Source organism: Leptodactylus fuscus, chromosome 2 (assembly GCF_031893055.1).
Source record: "Leptodactylus fuscus isolate aLepFus1 chromosome 2, aLepFus1.hap2, whole genome shotgun sequence".
In the NCBI taxonomy this organism is placed as follows: domain Eukaryota; kingdom Metazoa; phylum Chordata; class Amphibia; order Anura; family Leptodactylidae; genus Leptodactylus; species Leptodactylus fuscus.
In genome coordinates, this window is record NC_134266.1 from 189240825 (window position 1) to 189260556 (window position 19732).

Sequence of the window (19732 nt, forward strand, 5' to 3'; positions counted from 1 at the left end):
AATACTGGACAGGATGGATTGACTGTTAATGCATTACGAGCGCACTGAACAATGAGCGCGCTGCAGACTGCTTACAAACATACATTTCTCCTCCATTAAATGTTGCTAGGTAGTGACGATCAATTGATGTACTTCTCTGGAGAAATCCTTCAAGTGGCTACAAAATTACAGAAAGTGGGTTGGAAGTGTAACTGTCCCTATTATATATGTTTAATTCATAACTTTACTGCCTTGACATTTAGGGTCCAAAATGTTATATATTTCCCTGAAAGATGGGGATCCTGCCATTTCAGGATTTGTTTGAGAGATTCGGCAGAATGTGTGCTGGTACAAGATCTAGGTGGCTTCTGAAATGTATTAGTTAACTCTTTGCAGGATGGCCTAGTAGAAATAAGAGACTGGTTACTGCGGCCTCATTATCTTAAGCTCTTCACTTGCTATAAACACTCGATTTGTTCTGCTGCCAAGAGATCCACTGCACGATGTCACTTTAGTTATCGACACAGTTATCATCTTTTCATGTTTTTGCTCCTGGGCTGCATAGTCTCAAGTGTTTTGTATTAGCAGTTGTGTGGTGGTTGCAGAGGACAGTAGACACATATGGGAAGGGGAGGCATATTTTTGAAATTAAACAATATTTATTAAATTAGTCCAAATGATAATGGGGAATATTATTTACTCTACTGGGCTCCTCTTCAGGTTTAGGTGCTGCACGGGCACCTGATTCATCTGGTGTTAGGAATTCTATGTGCAACAACAACCAGAACTGAGAAGGAGCCCAGCAATGAGGGAGGTAATGCCCGGTTCACATCTACGAAATCCATTTGCAATGTGTATTTGAAATCTTTAAAAACTGCTTTTGATCTGTCTGGATTAAACCCCATTGATTTCAATGGGTTTTTAAAGTAATCCGTATGTATAAATTTGTGCCATTTCCACCTGGTTTACGCTTTTTTTTGTGCGGAGAGAAAAATAGAACTTGCAGGATTTTGTGTTCAGTTAAAAAAAAAAGTTTTACACACAAACAGGCAGAAGACACACACCGGCGGTCACCTTTGCAAACCCATTCAAGTGAATGGGTTTTAAAACTGACCACTGGGTTTCCGTCTCCTGTCCATTTTCACAGGGCAGAAGATGGAAACCAGACAGATTGTACAAACTGGACAACAAGCGCAGGTGTGAACCCCCTAATCCGTCTAAGGCCTGGTTCACATCTGCGTTCGGTTTTCCGTTCGGGGAGTCTGCTTTGGGACCCCTTGAATGAAAACCTAAACTCATTAAAAAGCAGTTAGCTAAGAAACCACACAGACCCCATAGACTGTAATGGAGTCCATGTGGTTTCTGATTGGTTTCCGCACAAAACGTGTGGAGAGAAAAGTCCTGCAAGACATGGGGATAACCAATGTATATCTGTTTTACTTTGTCTATTTATTGTGATATCTGATCTAGGGAAAGGTGGGGTGATTTGAACTTTTACTGTTATTTTTAGAACCCCTCAGGAGGTCTGATCACTAATGCAATATACTACAGTGCAATGCACATATTTTGAAATACATACACTTCTACTACTGGCTGCCTATTGCAGCTTCTAATAGAAATGTATTCCAGTCCTGGTTGCTCGCAGTAGGCTCCTGGCTGTCTAGACAATGAATTTGAAAAATGTTTCCTAATTCTTAAAGCAGATTTTTTTTTTTTTTTTGCCTGCAAAAAACTCAGTGTGAACATACCTCTAGAATGACCTATTCTTCCACAAATGTTTGTAAAGCAGATTGCATAGCTAGGTTCTGAATTTTATACACCCGTGGCCATGTGAATGAATGACACATCTGAATTCAGTGGTTAAAGAGCTTTTCATCATTTGTGTTGTGTTTGTTCTGCTGTGATAAACATTCTTTACTGAACCACCGCTGCCTGCCCTCCTTTTCTTGGGGAGCCCATCTCCAATATCTGATGGTTTGGCAAAAATTAGTTGAACAATCCTACCCACCCTCCAGACTAGGCTCATTCATTTGAGCCTAATCCAGAGCAGAAAGCCGCGACGGAATGTGTTCACGCGGAGCCCTGTGTGAACTAGCCCTAATGGAGCCCCCTTTTCCATTCTCAGTCCACTTTTTGGTATTTGATCATGCAACAAATAAAATTATCTATTGAATCCCATAACTTGGGCCATTGATCATTTAAGTTTCTATCCATATGACTCAGTATATCAATTTGCCCTATACATTGAAAGAAACAGATGGTGGAAATTCTCATCACACATACGGAATGACTTCTTAAAAATACATAGAACACGACAAATTATCATGCACTCAACACATCTTTGCATATATAAATAGATGATGAACAAACCTACTGGGAAATTAGTATTCAGTATTCATTGTGCTGGCATAAAATTATAACAAAGTCTTAAAATGTTGTGTCCCTCATACTAACTTCAATATTATGTGCTACATAGTACTTGAATATAGAAATATACACATTATGCTTGTTGGAGCTCTCCTGCTGTTGACCTTGATGCAAGGTTTACTATATAGACTAAAAACCCTTGAACGTTACTTTCTGGCCTCTGGTTTTCAGGAAAACCCCGCGTCAGCGCAAAAGGGATTAGTTTGCTAGCTCTATTTGATCTAAACAGATGTATTCCCACTGGTTCACCTCAAGAGCTGCTATGAAATGAAATGATATATACAGTGCTTTATGATGTTGATCTTGTAGGCACAAGTACAGTACAATATGCCGTCTTCATAATATTGGACAGATGAATTATGTATCTATTTTAACAGTTATATTCTGGGTAAGAGTTGCAGATGCCTTCTAAAGAACAAAGAATAAACTCAAGGCAGTCCAAAGATATAGCAATGAAGAACCTGTCACTTTTGTAATTTATTAAGGTCTAGTTAAGGTCTAGTTGACACAATATGGTAACCTGGGAAATTACAAATAAATGTAAAATAATACCAATTGTGTTGGAGCTCTTAAGGGACAATATGACAGCACATTTGTTAAAGCTACTGTAGTGTGGAATCCACCACACGTAAGGAAAGTATCGTGTCTAGGAGGGTCAAGACAAGGACAGTCTTCAACAGTAGATACCTTCTACAGTGATAAAATGTGAATCAAGGCAAAGCTAAGAATGTAAATGGTTTGATAGTTTTGGATAAAAGGCAATTTGTGGCACAATTGGCATACAACATTTTGATGACGAAACTTTTGACTCTTCTTCTCATTCTCAAAATATGCTAAGACTATAAACAAGGGAGTGATCTCCAAAGAGTAGACATGGTCACAGTCTGCCAAGGCACAGATACTAACACAAGCATACCACTGTATTGGTGGATAGTGTAAAAAGTCAGCAGAGAAAATGCTAGATGCTAGGTACTGAGAGTCCTGATCTTAGCTATATAACCGCTGGTGGTCTTCCTCTTTGATGCTGATCATGCCACTGTATTGCCCACCAAAACATATTCCCAAGATGGTTTGTCAATTGAGGTTGCAGTTTATTTGTATTTATCAGTTCACTGCCCAGCTCTAGATAATACCTTTATCTCCAGCGGCTAGCTTTGGGATAGTTCAGTGCTTGTAATATAACATATTACCTCCTTCATGGCTAGCTAAAACCTTTCTTACTGGCGTGTCAATCTAAGAACCACAGAAACTAGAGATGGGCGAACAGTAAAATGTTCGAGGTTCGATATTCGTTTCGAGTAGCCCCTCAATATTCGACTACTCGAATCGAATATCGAACCCTATTATACTCTATGGGGGGAAAATGCTCGTTTCAGGGGTAGGCAATGTTCGATCAAATTATACTTACCAAGTCCACGAGTGAGAGTCGAGCTGGATCCTCCGAGAAGTCTTCTCTGTGCAGCATCCCCATCAGGCCTGGGCAGAGCTGACTGCGCATGCCCGCACTACAAGCGGGCCTGCACAGTCAACTCTACCCAGGCCCGATGCCTGTCAGAGTGAATTCAGAGCCGGAAGACGCCATGAGGAAGCTGCACGGAGAAGACTTCCAAAGGTAGGAGAAGAACCAGCGTTGATTGGCCGACTGTATAGCATTCGGCCAATCAATGCTGGTTCTGCATCGAACTTTTCCATTCCAATAGCGAGTGGTACTCGATCGAATACGAGTATTTCTAATACCGTAGTATTCGATCGAATACCTACTCGATCGAGTACTACTCGCTCATCTCTAATCTCTAACAGAAACCATTTCCACAATATGCTTTTGCAATAGGAAGAAATACTACGATGTAGAGAGTTTGCCATTAAATTTTGTCAGAGGAAGCCCCCCAAAAAATATATATATATATATTACATATATTGTAAATTATATAAAAATTTGAACAAAAAGTACTCAAAAAATCAGATATTCCCAAATTGGCATAAACAAAAAGTGAATCTGGCCACACAAAAAACAGAGACCTTCTACAGCCCCGTATACAGAAATATAAATAGGTTACAGGTGTCAAAATGTGGCAAAGTTTTGGATTTTTTAACCCCTTTTTAACCCCACTTTTACATAACTCTGGGAGCTATAGCAGCAATCTAGGTCTAAGAATCATGCCTGTACCACACCTAGATTTTGGTATATCACTGGTTAAAGCAAATACATGCATACATTTGCATCTTCACTTCAACCAGTGTGCAGGACAACACATGCAGCTTATAGCGTGCAGGGACAGGGGAAGGATATTATCATTCTCCCGACCCTGTCAATTCAGATAACAAGGGGAGAGGGTGCCATAGACTTTTTTTTTCATGATATAACCTTCCCAATTTCAATCAGAAAGCATGCTTGCTAGAGATGAGCGAGTGGTGAGATATTCGTTTTGAGTAGAGCCTCAATATTCGACTACTTGATTGAATATTGAATCCCATTACAGTCTATGGGAAAAAATGCTCGTTTCAGGGGAAACCACTATTCGACTTAAAGAGGGTAACCAAGTTCACGAGTAACAGGAGGAGAGTGTTTAGGGGGAGCGCTGTGCAGTTAAAGCGCACGGACCCCATAGACTATAACGGGTCCCTGCGCTTTAACTGCACAGCGCTTGCAGTTACGCTGATATTGTATTCGGGGGGGGGGGTGTCCTCCTGCGGACTCATTTCAGATGGGATGCAAGCGCTAATGTGAACTTACTCGTCCTGCAGAACCAGCATTGATTGTCTGAATGCTATACAGTGTATAGCATTCGGCCAATCAACGCTAGTTCTGCAGCAGGCTCTTCTTTGCTAGTCAGGAGAGCTGGCAGCTTGCGGTTATGCAGGAGCTGACTTTTTCTCATAGGAATGCATTGACCAGCGTTGATTGGCCGAATGCTATACAGTGTACAGCATTCGGCCAATCAACGCTGGTTCTGCCAGAGGCTCGTCTGTGAGAAGGCGGAGTCTAAGATCGGATCACAGCAGTCTATTGTGGTCCGATCTTAGACTCCGCCTCGTCACAGACAAAGATAGGCAATAAAACCCTTTAAACCCTTTTACGGCTCAGATTACCTGATATATGTAGCCCCCCCCTTACAATCTGTGCTTTTGGTAGGTAGTTATATATATGGTATTTCCACCATGAATGAATGATCACAGTTTGTGATCTAATAAATCTAGTTATATCTAATTTGCGACTAAGTTATTTATGGCTAATGTTACATGTATGAATGGTGATATTTTATAACAGAAAGTGAAATGATTCTCTTATTATATATTGTAGTTTGGAAATGTCACCTAATATTTGATGAGATATTTGATGTCATTATCCTAATTAATCGCATGTACTTTGCTATCAAACAGTTCATTTAATTGAAGTGATTTAGGTTAACATTTAGACATTAGAGATGTAGAAAACTTTAATGTAGAAAATCTCTTTATTTCTTGTTTGTACTGTAGTTTAATTGCTAAATAGAAGAAAGGTACCAGGGCGATGTAGTCCTTGCTGCGGACATGTAGCTGTAATACTTCCACTGAATTTATTTAATGATATTGGATAAAATGTACTTATTGACTTCTGTTCACTGTCTATTATTTCATATTCATAAATGATGATCATACTAAATATAGTCCAAGTTTATTTTTATCGTGAGGCCCATACATCCCTATCGTCCCACAGTGACGTCAGAACATGGTCTTACTGATCCAGTGCCAGTGGCATTACAAGGATCCCTCTGGTATATGATCATACTCTGCTGTCCCCGTGTGTCAAGGACATAACCTTGCTTTGAAGTGTTTCCTCAGTGCCAGTGGCATTGGAATACAGCAAAGCTTGTAGTGCAAAAACACTTCATGGTGAGTGACTTGGAAATTATCGCTATAACTAAAGTAACAGTTTTTACAGTATAGAATTATATTATATTTAGTTTTTTATTACACATTTGCTTTAAGATATATACAAATATATATATATATATATATATATATATATATATATATATATATATACCTAATTACTTGTAAACAATACTATTAAAATCAAGATGTACAAATAATCACCTATAAGGGGCTAGTCCAATCTGGACATTTATGGCTATATCCACGAGATATGTTATAACTGCCTGAAAGATGTTCTTTCCATCTCTGGGCCCTATGCCTATGTTAAAGGGGTTGTCCCATCTCAAGGATCCTATCTATAGGGCTAGTTTATGTGGATTTAAGACTTTTCCTAAATACATTGCTTTATCAAAACTGTTTTGTTTGGCTGCTATCTTAATTTATTCACTTCATTGTTTACACTGTGTTTCCATAACGGTGGGCCTGATGCTGAGCTTATCTCCTCAGTCCACAAGCTTCCTGCTCTCAGGGAGGGGGGGACTGAGCTTGTATTTCTGAGCTGTTTATGTCTCTGCCACAGACAAGTAACAGAGCTCCTGCTCAAAGATAGGGGAGGGGGGAGGTGAGTGCTCCCTGCTTGTATTTCTGAGCTGTTTATCTCCGGCTCTTCCAGTTATCAGTCGGTTTAATTGAATTTGGTTGATAATGCTGAGATAGGGAATTACCTCTGTATGTAAACACAGACCTAAAACAAGTTTATCGCATCAAGTCCAGTTCTGCTACATCAGCTTCATATTGTGCATCTTCCAGTGATACTGTGGTAATTTATGTACAACCAATCCTTCATTACTGACTGCAAAAATACTGCTATGAAGAGAGCTAAGCAGAGCAAGTGAAACCCCGCCCACCAATGTGCCAACAAAACCAGGAAGTGAAGAGAGCACACAGACTGCAGGTTGCTGAACAAGGCAGTTGGGAATACCCCTTTAATAAGGTTAATAAGTGGCTGCCATGGAGACCTGATCTCAACCCCACAAGACACCTTTGGGAATGTCAGACCTTTTCTTCCGCAACCATTGGCTGATCTCAGAAATGCTTTTTTTGGCTGAATGGGCAAAAAGTCCCACAGATACCCTGTAAAATCTTATGAAAAGTACTGGTTCTTATAGTTCTAATACCCAAATCCATTCTATTTGCCAGGGCAGGAGTCCACATACCTTTACCCATATAACACATAGTCTAGGTGTTCACTGTTAAATAACTAATACATAGATTATAATAAATACATACCAAAAAGTCTCCTTAGTTGTTAGTAAACTCATGACTGAGGAGGACATGCTGTAGGAATCTTAGAAGATATATGAAAACTGGTAAAATATTGAAAACACTAACTATAGACTTAATAGTGAGCTTTTTCTAGGATGAACTAATAAGATCTAGCAGCTACAGTCATGAGAAAAACAAAGTGCAAACTCTTTAGAGTTTATGGTTTTATATATCGGGACATAAAATACCTCTAATCCTTAGAAGAAGTACACCTCAAATGAACCACAACGCATGATAAACTATACAGTTTTATTTATTTCACAAAAAGTAGGCCAAAAAGCAGTAGTGTGTGGAAAATTAAGTACACCCTTACTGCTTCCATAGGAGTGAGTGAATGCTGACAAACCTCAATGAACGACTAAGAGGAACAATCCTCGAAACGCGTCAGTTGCGTCTTTTGAAACAATGGATATGGAAACACCGTAATGGTGTTCATGTTTCTTCAACTTGATTGGATTTTACACAATGTACAATAAATGTTAAGTTTTATTTAAAAAGACCTTGGAGTGGAGCTGGATTTTCTTCACGGATTTTCTCAATGAAATGAGGCAACCTAGTAAGGGCGGGTTCACACCTGCGTCCGGTTTCTGCATTGTAGGTTTCTTCTGCCAACAGGAGACGGAAACCCAGCAGTCAGTGTCTGCCCGTGAGTGCCCGTGAGCATTTTGTGGTCTCCGCAGCAAAACCGTTTTTTTTTTTAACCGGACACAAAGTTCTGCATGTCTGACTTTGTGTTTAGTTAAAAACAAATGGTTTCGCTGCGGAGACCGTAAAACGCTCACAGGCGCTCATGGGCTGACATTTTGCAAACCATTCAAATTAATGGTTTTGAAAAGTGACTGCCAATTTCCGTCTCCTGTCCAGTTTCTAGGGCAGAAGATGCAAACCTGAAAGCGGGGATCGGGGCGCAGACATAAGCCCGCCCTAAAGAAGAGTAGACCAAAATTCCTGACTGATAACGTCATATACGAAGTTATTGTTATTTCTATAAACTGTCATTTCTATAGCTATTCATGGGATGTGCCTCATTCTTTACAGAGGATATACTTTGTTTTTGTCATGACTATATATACTCGTATACTGTATATACAGAGTAGAATATGGTAAAACAGGATAAAAGACACATAAAACATCACATATGAGGAGATGTTAAAAAGAACAAAGATTAGTGTTCTCGCAATGGTGATTTCTTGGGCTCTTCATGGATGGGAGATCTGGACAATCCTGAAGAAGGGCAGGGAGATTGTTGAGTCCCTTGATCTTTGCTGTTGGCTGAGACATGAGATTTCTATGGATGGCAAGAAAAACAATCAGCTCTATTGTGTGTTGTAAAGTCTGCTGTTACTTGAAGCACATAGAAATAAAATTATATTTTAGATACCCTATATAAAGACTAAATTCAATGGAAAAAAATATTTTTTATGGAGGGAGGAGGGGAAAAAATAGAAAACTACCAGCTAGAGGATGAGCTGGTACAAGGGGATAAATTCTTTATTTGACAATAAGAATCCTTGCAGATGGCTGGCATTCTACTTATAGACTAACCAGTAGTAATGAAAAAGCAGTGATATTGCTTGCAAATCATGTCTACTGGGATATCAGATGTAGGCTTTAAATCAGATTTTATTATGTTATTTATATATTTCCTTACTAAAGTAAAATGAATTAAATTTTTCCGTGATAATCCCTAAAACCTGACGATCCAGCACTTGTGTCCTGCAAAGAACTGTAATATAAAGCTGAACTTCACAAGATCAGAAGACTAAGAAGTTCCAAGTTAAGGATTTTTTCTGATTAAAAAAAAAAAAAAATTTCAGTAACAGATTTTGGGTTTTGTTCTATTGTTTTATATGGCCAGAATATTTGTCTGCTAGTCTAAAAAGATCAGAGAATTATGAATGATTATGTAGATAATCTGTTTTCCCTAAGTCGCAACAGCGACACAATACAGAGTATTTCTTCCCCTGTGTGTTGGTAGGACTGTTGGAATTTTTAATCAGCCAAAATCAGCATATGCATGGCTACAACCCTATAAGAGGGTACAGGGACCTCCTCCTCGCGTGTAAATACAAGAGTAATAACAAAACATCATATTTTAACAATGACAACAATAATATAGGGAGGGCAGCGTTGTGCCGTTGTTGGGACTAAGGGAAGACAGATTATCTACATAATCATTCATTCCCTGTAGTTCCACCAGCGGGGACATAGCAAGCAATCCCCCCAGGGAGGGACTCTCACTCCGCTGAGGCTAACCCAGTTCGCATAAAAGCAATGGCTTCTTTGGCATGAGTGCACACTCTGTAATGTTTGATGAAAGTAGACTCCGATGACCAGGAGGCTGTGGCACACATCTGGTCCAGCGGCAAAGCCTTCTTCTCCGCCCAGGAGGTAGAAACCGATCTTGTAAAGTGTGCTGTGAGGAAAGCAGGAGTAAGTAGGCCCTTCGTTGAGAAGGCAATTTTGATGGTTTCCTTTACCCACCGGGATATGGAAGGACTTGAGGCTTTAAGGCCCTTGTGTTAACCTGTAAAATTGATGAGAAGATTCTCTGATCTTCTAAATCCACCTGTATGTCTCAGATAAATTTTGAGACATCTAACCAGGTCCAACATGTTCAACCTGAGTTCCTCCGGAGAGAAAGGAGAGGGATAAAATACAGGCAATGAAATTAGCTGGCCCATGGATAGTGAAGACACCTTAGGCAGTGGGACAGGTTCTGTTCTGCCCACGTGTAAATCAGGTTTGCCTCTCTCAGTAGGGCTGGAGATCTGGTACCTCCTTGTTTGTTGTTATAGATTACCACGGTCATGTTGTCTGTCCGGACTTTAACCGCTTTCCTTCTGAGGAGAGGGGAGAAGTGACACAATACAAAGTACACTGCCCTGAGCTCCTTCAGGTTGGATGTTCCCTTCTCCAGTCTTTTCCAATGTCCTTGGATGGTCTTTTCTTCTAGATGGGCTCCCCATCTCCAATGGGATACATCTGTTGTCAACAGGGTCCACACTGGTGGGATCGAGGACCTTCCGTCTTTCAGGTGTATCCACCATCTGAGGGACAGACGGTTACTGGGAGAAAGGCAGATTCTCTTGTGCAGTCCCTGTGGAGACCTGTTCCAGGCGCTCAACACTTCCATCTGGAGGGGATGCAAATGCCATAAAGCCCAAGGGACCGCCTTGGCCAAGGATGATATTAGGCCGAGGACTCTCATGGTGGTGCGGATGGTAACTCGCCAGGTCCTGAAGAGATAATGGGAGGTAGTCTCTATGTGTAATTTCCTTGGGCTGGTGAGAGAGATCTGCATCTTTTGTGAATCCAAGACAAACCCCAGAATGTTCTCTGGGTAGATGGCACTATTTCTGATTTCTCCCAATTGAAGAGCCATCCTAACCTCTGTAGGAAGGAATGGCTATTTGAAGATGACGTTGGAGACCCGGGATAGATGGCGGCGACAGGTGCGACCACCTTGGTGAAGGCGTATGGGGCGGAGGAGATGCCGAATGGAAGTGCAGCGAACTGAAAATGCTCTCTATGGCCAGACATCTGGATAGCAATCCTGTGTGGATGTTAGATGGGGACATGGAGGTGGGTGTCCTTTAGATCCAGGGTTATCATAACTTCGTTCCACTGGAGGAAGTGATTGTAGGGAGGTTGGATGAACTCTATGGGATAGCCATACTCTACAACCCGCAAGACCCAAGGATCTTCTATCAGATGGTACCACATGGTGGTGAAGTAGGAAAGACGACCTCCCACAGGGCCTTCGGCACCAGAGAGCGGTGTACCTTCAAAAGTTAGGTCTCCTCTTTGCTCTTCACTGGAGAGCCCACGCCCTGCTCCTCTGGAACGATACCTATGCCTTTGAGGCTGAGAGCAGCCTGGGAGGAGGAACCTCTACCCCTAGAAGGGGGATCTCTTCTACCTTTGGAATACTGTGGCAGGGATCTATTATAACACCTGCCAACACTTCCATTAGGTCATCCAGTCCACGGCCAATACCCTTCCCGGTTCACAGGGAAGGTGCACAAGGCGTACTTGGAGGCGGTATTGGCCCTCCATGGCCTAAGTCAAAGGGGTCTCCTGGTGGCGGTCAATTGGGCCCTGACCTTATAGGCACGCCTTAACTGCTGCCTCAATGCTTCTTCCACAAAGTCAGCTGCAATCTGAATGGACTCCACCAAGATGTCCTCCCGGGAACTCCCGTGTCAACGTCTCGCTCTAAATGGACTAGACGGGATCGTAAATCATCCGAGACTTCAGCCGAGCAATGGCGACCGACGCCTGAGCAGACGTGGCTGAGTAGACCTTCTTCAAGGTGAAATCCACTCTACAGTCTAGGGATCCAGCAAGTTGGAACCGTCTTCCATACCATTTTGCGTGACAATTTTTTCACAGCAAGATCCATTTTCGGGGGAAGTCCCCACCGATCCAGTTGGGATGGTACAATTGGAAACTCTAGTGGCCAAGTGGGCCCTTTTGGGCTGTTTCCACTCATGCTCCATGACTGCAGTCAGAGCAGCGTCTGATTGGAAGGCCTTTTTCCCCCAGAGGTGTACGCGGAGACTTCCCCATCAACATCCAGGTCCCCTCTTGACCGGATGGACTTCAGCAGCCTATGTGAACTTTCCCAGTGGATAATAGGTCTGCTGGAAACAATAGACTCCTCATCGTCCGGAATCATTAAGTCCTCCTCTACATGAAGTCTTTCCATGAAGGGTAAGCTGAGCCAGGGAGCTACGGATATCCTCTAAATAATCCTCCTAGATAAGAGAGAGAGGATGGTTATCAGAAGTGAGGAAGATACTTCCACTTTTCTTCCAGATCCGTACTCACCAAACCACCTCCTTGTGGAGGGTCTATAATCTGCGCCTGCAAGATGCTTCTGCTCATGATGCTCCCCACAGGAGCAGAGGTAGCAGGTACTCAAAGCAGGTAGACACCCTTAGGAGGCCAGTAGCTGAGTCAGGCAGATGCCACAGATGGCTGCCCAAGTAGCCAACAATGAGATGAGCGCAGGTAGTCAAGCAGGCACAATAGGTGTCAGTAGGCAAGTGGCAGGCAGACGCCGCAGATGGCATCAGGCAGATCCAGTCTTCAGGTAGAGTACAACCAGTATTGAACTCTAGAGCCGGTGCACTCAACATAAAAGTCTGTTTCCCTACAGACTGAACCACAAAAAAAAAAAAAAAAAAGGGGGACTTGCTCACTCACAAGAGTAGACTTGGTGCACCTTCATCTTACCTCACCTGAGCTGTGGGAGTTGCTGGAAAAAACTCATTGCCATCTGACAGGTTGCTGTTCACATTAGCTGCGTTTTAAGGCAGCGGTCGAAGCCCGGGCAGACAGGTGGGCACAAGCCATAGCAATAGATATTAGTGCTTCTAGATTCTGCACTAAACATAAAGGGAAAACTAAAGTTCCCACCCAACTTCCACAGCTGACTGTAACACAGACAGACACGCACAAGCTATAGCACTAAACATAAAGGAAGTTGACAGAGTGCCCATAGCAATAGGTATTAGTGCTTTTAGTTTCTGCACTATACACAGAGGAAAAGCTGGAGAGGACTCCACTTACCTCACTGGGCAGTGAATGAGCTGTAACACAGCTGAACAAAATCAGAACACGCTGCAGAGCAGGTAAGACAAAACCTAAATCTTTCTCCCAGAAAGAAAGAAAAAGGGAAAGAATAGGAAAGGGGAAGAAGGATTTACAAACACCTTCTTCCCCTTCACCACCTGTCCAGTCACACAGGACAGAAAAAACACGCGAGGGCATGGTCCCTGTACCCTCTTATAGGGTTGTAGCCATGCATATGCTAATTTTGTCTGATTAAAAATTCCGCCTGTCCTACCAGCACACAGGGCCAGAAATACCCCGTATTGTGTCACTGGTGGGACGACAGGGAATACTGTTTACTATGTTCTTTTATGTAGATTGCTTTGTGTAAGACTTCTTCCATGAATAGTTTGTTCTTTGTTTAATTGCCAAGTGTAAATTTATTCTACATTATTTCATATACACTGTCTTGTAGCACATTCTACACATATATGTATTTTATGTCCAATGTAGTCTTAACCCATTGCATTTCTGTTAAAATGGTGATACTAGGGTACATATTATCTATGTATTTTATTCTTAAAGCATTCTAATAATGTGAATATTTTATACCTTAGGGAAATGTGAATGTGGTCAGTGCACTTGTTTCCCGCCTGGAGACAACAGGGTGTATGGAAAACATTGTGAGTGTGATGATCGGCAGTGTGAAGATCTAGAAGGCAAAGTATGTGGAGGTAAGACGTCTCATACTAAAAACACATTCACTTTACATTGGCATGTACATTTCACACATAGCAGGTTGTCTGCCTACTAATAATGTCTGAATGGGAAGTAAGCACATCAGTAAAATGTAAATGTTAAGTTTATGGTTCAAGTCAGTAGAATGTTGAAGCCACACTACATCCAGAGCAATACTATAATACACATCTACTGGTGCACAACTCCTCTCCTATATACACCATGTAGTAGAAAAGCAATGCCAAAAAAAGTCACGATTTCACAACCATAAACTGTCACCACTAAAGGGAGTCTGTCACCAGGAAGCTGTAATGCAGCATGTTATAGAGTAGGAGGATCTCAGCAGGCTGAGAATTATACCCAACATACAGGACTAGAGACGTGGTACTCTGCAGTGTCCATATACAGAATAAGATCAGATACTGAGAATTACACCCAGCTTACAGAACTAGAGACGTGGTACTCTGCAGTGTCCATATACAGAATTAGATCAGAAATTGTAAACTAAACTCAAGTACAAGAGTAGTGGTATATATACATCTCACAACATAGATATATGTAAATGTACTATCTATCTATCTATCTATCTATCTATCTATCTATCTATCTATCTACCTTCCATAATTTTTTCTCTTCTGTCCATGTTCAGGGAGATAAGCTACAGTGCCATGGGTTATAAACTCCCTTATTATGTTGTGCACTGTGGATAAAGGAACATCAAGATCTATGGAGATGGACTTGTAACCATGAGATTAGTGATATTTTTTGCACAATTTTAATGCTCAAGTCCTCAGACAGTTCTCTTCTCGTCTTTCTGTTCTCCATTGTTAGCGTGGCACACACAAACACATAATGCAAAAATTCCAGTCAATGTCTCTCCTTTATCTGGTTTCAGGTGTGATTTTTAGATTGCCCACACCTGTTACTTGCCACAGGTGAGTTTGAGCGAGCATCACATGGTTGAAACAGTTATTTACTCACAATCTTGAAAAAGGTGCCAACAATTTTTGAAATTTTTGGTCCAATTTGCCTTTTTTCTCATTTTTTTATGTTGTTTTAATACACACACATAAACATGTTGTTCCTATACACACAAATAAACATGTGTATACAAAACATGTGTAATTGCAATAATTGTCTGGGAGAAATACTTCATTATGTGGAAAAATTTCAGGGTTGCTAACACTTGCAGCCATAACTGTATGTTTCTATGTACTAAAGTTACTAAACTTGTAAAATTTTGTGAATATGCACTTTTAGTTTAGACTATATATATACGTATACAGTAAACAGTTACTTCTAAACTCTATATGTATTATTAACTGTTTTATAGAACATGGCACTTGCTCCTGTGGCCGATGTATTTGTGAGGCTGGGTGGTTTGGAAAACTGTGCCAACATGAAAGAAAATGCAATATGACAGAGGAAGAGAGCAAGAGCCAGTGTGAATCATCAGATGGCATTCTGTGCTCGGGAAAAGGTACGTGCTTACAATGTAGCACAAATCCATCAGTAATTGTACTGTCAATCAAATGTTTCTCTGCAAAGCATAATCTGAATGAGCATTTTATTTCTGAACCTTGGATCCATCAACATGCATTTGGTGTCTCTTCCTGGCAATGACAGGCGTAACATACACAGACACAATACAAAGAGGGCTTGCTCTGATTCACTAGGTGTACAAAAAGTGACAAAAGGTTTCAATAATATATATTTCATTTAGATTGTTATCATTGGAATAAGAATTCTTTGGAAACAGTAACAATGGAGCACAATGAGTTGAAATGATTGTAGACAATGTACTGAAAACTTGACTTTAGATGTGTTCTTCTATGTGTCACTGACTTATCACTGCTGTGAACGAATCATGTCCTTCAGTCTTTGTATAAGCAGACAACTCACATTGTCAAAGTGAGTCTGCAGTATCCTCTCTTCAGAAAGTAGATTCTAAGTTGACACTGGGGTCATATCCCATAAACATCATATTATCCTTCAATGTGTAATGAATTATACAATATGCATGCTAAATATATCAGAGAGCAGTCTAGATAACACATAGTGAAGGCGATGTGAATATCATGTCTACATGCATTATGATGTTCTGCCATTGCGGACACTGAAGTAGATTGTTGTATCTTTTAAAGGGAGTTTATATAACTACCTTGTCAATCACACTCTTCCCTCCACCTCCAGTCTTGTAGGTCCCCCCACAAAGGAACAAGAGGAGTGGGGGGAGCAGGGAATACTGGCACATTGGTAGCTAAAACAAGATTTATAAGCGAAAAATATTTCAAAGTTTGTTATTTGGCCATTTTTAGTTTAGATTTTAAAATCCAAGAAAAAACATTTAGGCTAAGGATCCACGTTGCAGAAATGCAGTTTTTTGTTGCAGATTTAGCTGCGCTTTTCTTTTTTTGAACCAAAGCCAGGAATGGATAGAGCAGAAGGTAGAAGTATAGAACTTCCTATATATTTGCCATTACTTTTGTAGCCATTCTTGGCGTTGCCTCAAAAAAATGCAACAAGAAAAACTGCGTTTCCGCAACATCAGGCCTTAGCCTTAGGTCTGCTTCACACACTGTTTTGTCAGCATGTTTTATATTCTTGTTAAAAAAAAGTCATAACTAGAGATGAGCGAACACTAAAATGTTCGAGGTTCGAAATTCGATTCGAACAGCCGCTCACTGTTCGAGTGTTCGAACGGGTTTCGAACCCCATTATAGTCTATGGGGAACATATACTCGTTAAGGGGGAAACCCAAATCCGTGTCTGGAGGGTCACCAAGTCCACTATGACACCCCAGGAAATGATACCAACACCCTGGAATGACACTGGGACAGCAGGGGAAGCATGTCTGGGGGCATAAAAGTCACTTTATTTCATGGAAATCCCTGTCAGCTTGCGATTTTCGCAAGCTAACTTTTCCCCATAGAAATGCATTGGCCAGTGCTGATTGGCCAGTGTACGGAATTCGACCAATCAGCGCTGGCTCTGCTGGAGGAGGCGGAGTCTAAGATTGCTCCACACCAGTCTCCATTCAGGTCCGACCTTAGACTCCGCCTCCTCCGGCAGAGCCAGCGCTGATTGGCCGAAGGCTGGCCAATGCGCTGGCCAATGCATTCTATTAGCGTGAGCTGAGTGTGCACAGGGGTTCCAGTGCACCCTCGGCTCTACTACATCTGATGTAGCAGAGCCGAGTGTGCATAAGGGTTCTAGTGCACCCTCGGCTCTGCTACATCTGATGGGCTGACCGGCACACGGTGTAGTTGAGCAGAACTGGCTCAACACTGCTGAGTCTCTGCATACCCATAGGAATGCATTGGCCAGCCTTCGGCCAATCAGCGCTTGCTCTGCCGGAGGAGGCGGAGTCTAAGGTCGGACCTGAATGGAGACTGGTGTGGAGCGATCTTAGACTCCGCCTCCTCCAGCAGAGCCAGCGCTGATTGGTCGAATTCCATACTCTGGCCAATCAGCGCTGTCCAATGCATTCCTATGGGAAAAGGTTTATCTCACAAAAATCACAATTACACACCCGATAGAGCCCCAAAACGTTATTTTTAATAACATTCCTACCTAAATAAAGGTTATCCCTAGCTATCCCTGCCTGTACAGCTATCCCTGTCTCATAGTCACAAAGTTCACATTCTCATATGACCCGGATTTGAAATCCACTATTCGTCTAAAATGGAGGTCACCTGATTTCGGCAGCCAATGACTTTTTCCGATTTTTTTCAATGCCCCCGTTGTCGTAGTTCCTGTCCCACCTCCCCTGCGCTGTTATTGGTGCAAAAAAAGCGCCAGGGAAGGTGGAAGGGGAATCAAATTTTTTGGAGTTTGCCACGTGATGTTCGATTCGAATCGAACACATCAAACATGTGTTCGATAGAACACTGTTCGCTCATCTCTAGTCATAACGTTTTGATGTCATTGTTTATTTGGTTATATGTAAAATATTTTTGACATTGTCCAGGCTCCATTTTGGAGCTATAAAAACACAAGAAAAATATTACACACATGCTGCATTTTATAAAAAGAAATGAACACTTAAAAAAATATATTTAAAAAATCCAAGATTCTGGAATGTCACAAGAAAACCCACTGGGTATGTGGACTTGTCAGTAATATATTAACACCTGCCTATGTTAATAACTGAATTAGAGGCTACATTTACCTCTTATCAGGGGAATCAATGCTTCCTACAGGATACAGGGTAAGGGGGGTATCGTCACTCCTTGGGGAGAGACCACCATATAGGTGTGTGGAGACTTATTAAGCCTTTAGCACTCCACTTTGCAAGGGACTGTGGGAAGAATATGCAATATAAGCCCAATATAAGCCTTGCAGTGCTAACCACTGAGCCACCGTGTGGCCCCTAATGTCACTTTTCTGTTGAGGTGCCCATACTTTTGCATCGGTCAAATTTTGGTTTAATGCATATTGCACATTTTCTGTTAGTACAATAAACCTCATTTCAATCCTGAAATATTACTGTGTCCATCAGTTATTATATATATCAAACTGAAATGGCTGTTGCAAACACCAAAATATTTAGAACTAAAAATGATTAAGATTAATAGGGGTGCCCAAACTTTTTCATAGGACTGTATATCATCAGTGACCTCTCATCTTAAAGAAGATAACAAGGATTCACATTACTTTGTTCTCCTTAAATTATTGATCAATTCCATATGGATCTCTACATCAGCTATGAAGGATTTTGGGGCTAGCAGAAATTCCATGGGCCTTGGTTTTGCTCAAAAACGTGGAATACGTTCATCTAAGAGAAACCCACCTATTTTGATGCAGACAATAGATGGGTCTCTCCTCAGCTTGGGACCTGTAGACCATAAGACTGTACCTTTGGAGATTCACATAGAACCTCAGAATCGTGAAACTTTTTCATTTTTATTAATTTCTTCTCCACACTTTCTAGTCATCTTAGTCCTACCTTGGTTACAGGCACAAAATCCTTCCATTGATTGGGGAACTAAGATGCTGAGTTTTCTCCAAAAAGACAATGAAGGAAAAGATCAGCCGGAATCAACGATTCCAGACTCTACTCAGAATCAAGAACAGCATCAGTTACCAACAGTATATGAGGATTTGAGGGATGTTTTTGATAAACAGGAAGCTGACAAACTACCACCACACTGTCCTTACGACTGCCTGATAGAATTGCTTTGTGGAGCACCCATACCGTTTGGGACTATATACCCATTAACAGGACCTGAATTAAATGTCCTTAAGGACTTCATTGATGAGAACTAGAAATATGGGTTTATTTGGCTATCCTGTTCTCCTGCAGGGGCTCCTATATTCTTAGTTAAGAAATTGGACGGTTCATTACGACCAGTGGGAGATTACAAAGAACTTAACAAGATTACAGTAAAAAAAGCGTTATCCATTGCCCCTAATTCTTGAACTGTTCGAGAAAATCCTACGAGCAAAAAATCTTTACCAAACAAGATCTACAGGGTGCTTACAATTTTGGCCCGGATATGGCCAGGTGACAAATGGATCGTTTTTCGTACCCAATATGGACACTTTGAAAGTCTGGTCATGCCATTCGGGCTCTGCAATACTCTGGCTACCTTCCAATACCTAGCAAATGATATATTCAGAGATTTGCCAGATTAATTCATTGTAGTTTATTTAGATGATATACTGATTTTCTCTGTCTCTGGATCTCTAGAAGAACATCAGGAGCATATGAGACCTGTATTAGAACGATTGCTGAAAATCCATCTTTACATCAAATTCGAAAAGTGTGAGTTCCATTTGGAAGAGATTCAATTCCTCGGATACATCATCTCTTCTCAGGGATTGCATATAGAGATTGTAAAAATTC

General features: G+C 41.3%; 1 protein-coding gene across 1 annotated transcript in view; it reads left to right on the forward strand.

Annotated features, from left to right (window-relative positions):
• The window catches only part of ITGBL1 (integrin subunit beta like 1), a 171247-nt gene that overhangs the window by 134388 nt on the left and 17127 nt on the right, over positions 1-19732 (forward strand). Inside the window, exons 8-9 of the mRNA XM_075265344.1 lie at positions 13764-13880; positions 15218-15364. Coding sequence (XP_075121445.1) covers positions 13764-13880; positions 15218-15364 — 264 coding nt within the window. The remainder of the gene's footprint in view (positions 1-13763; positions 13881-15217; positions 15365-19732) is intronic.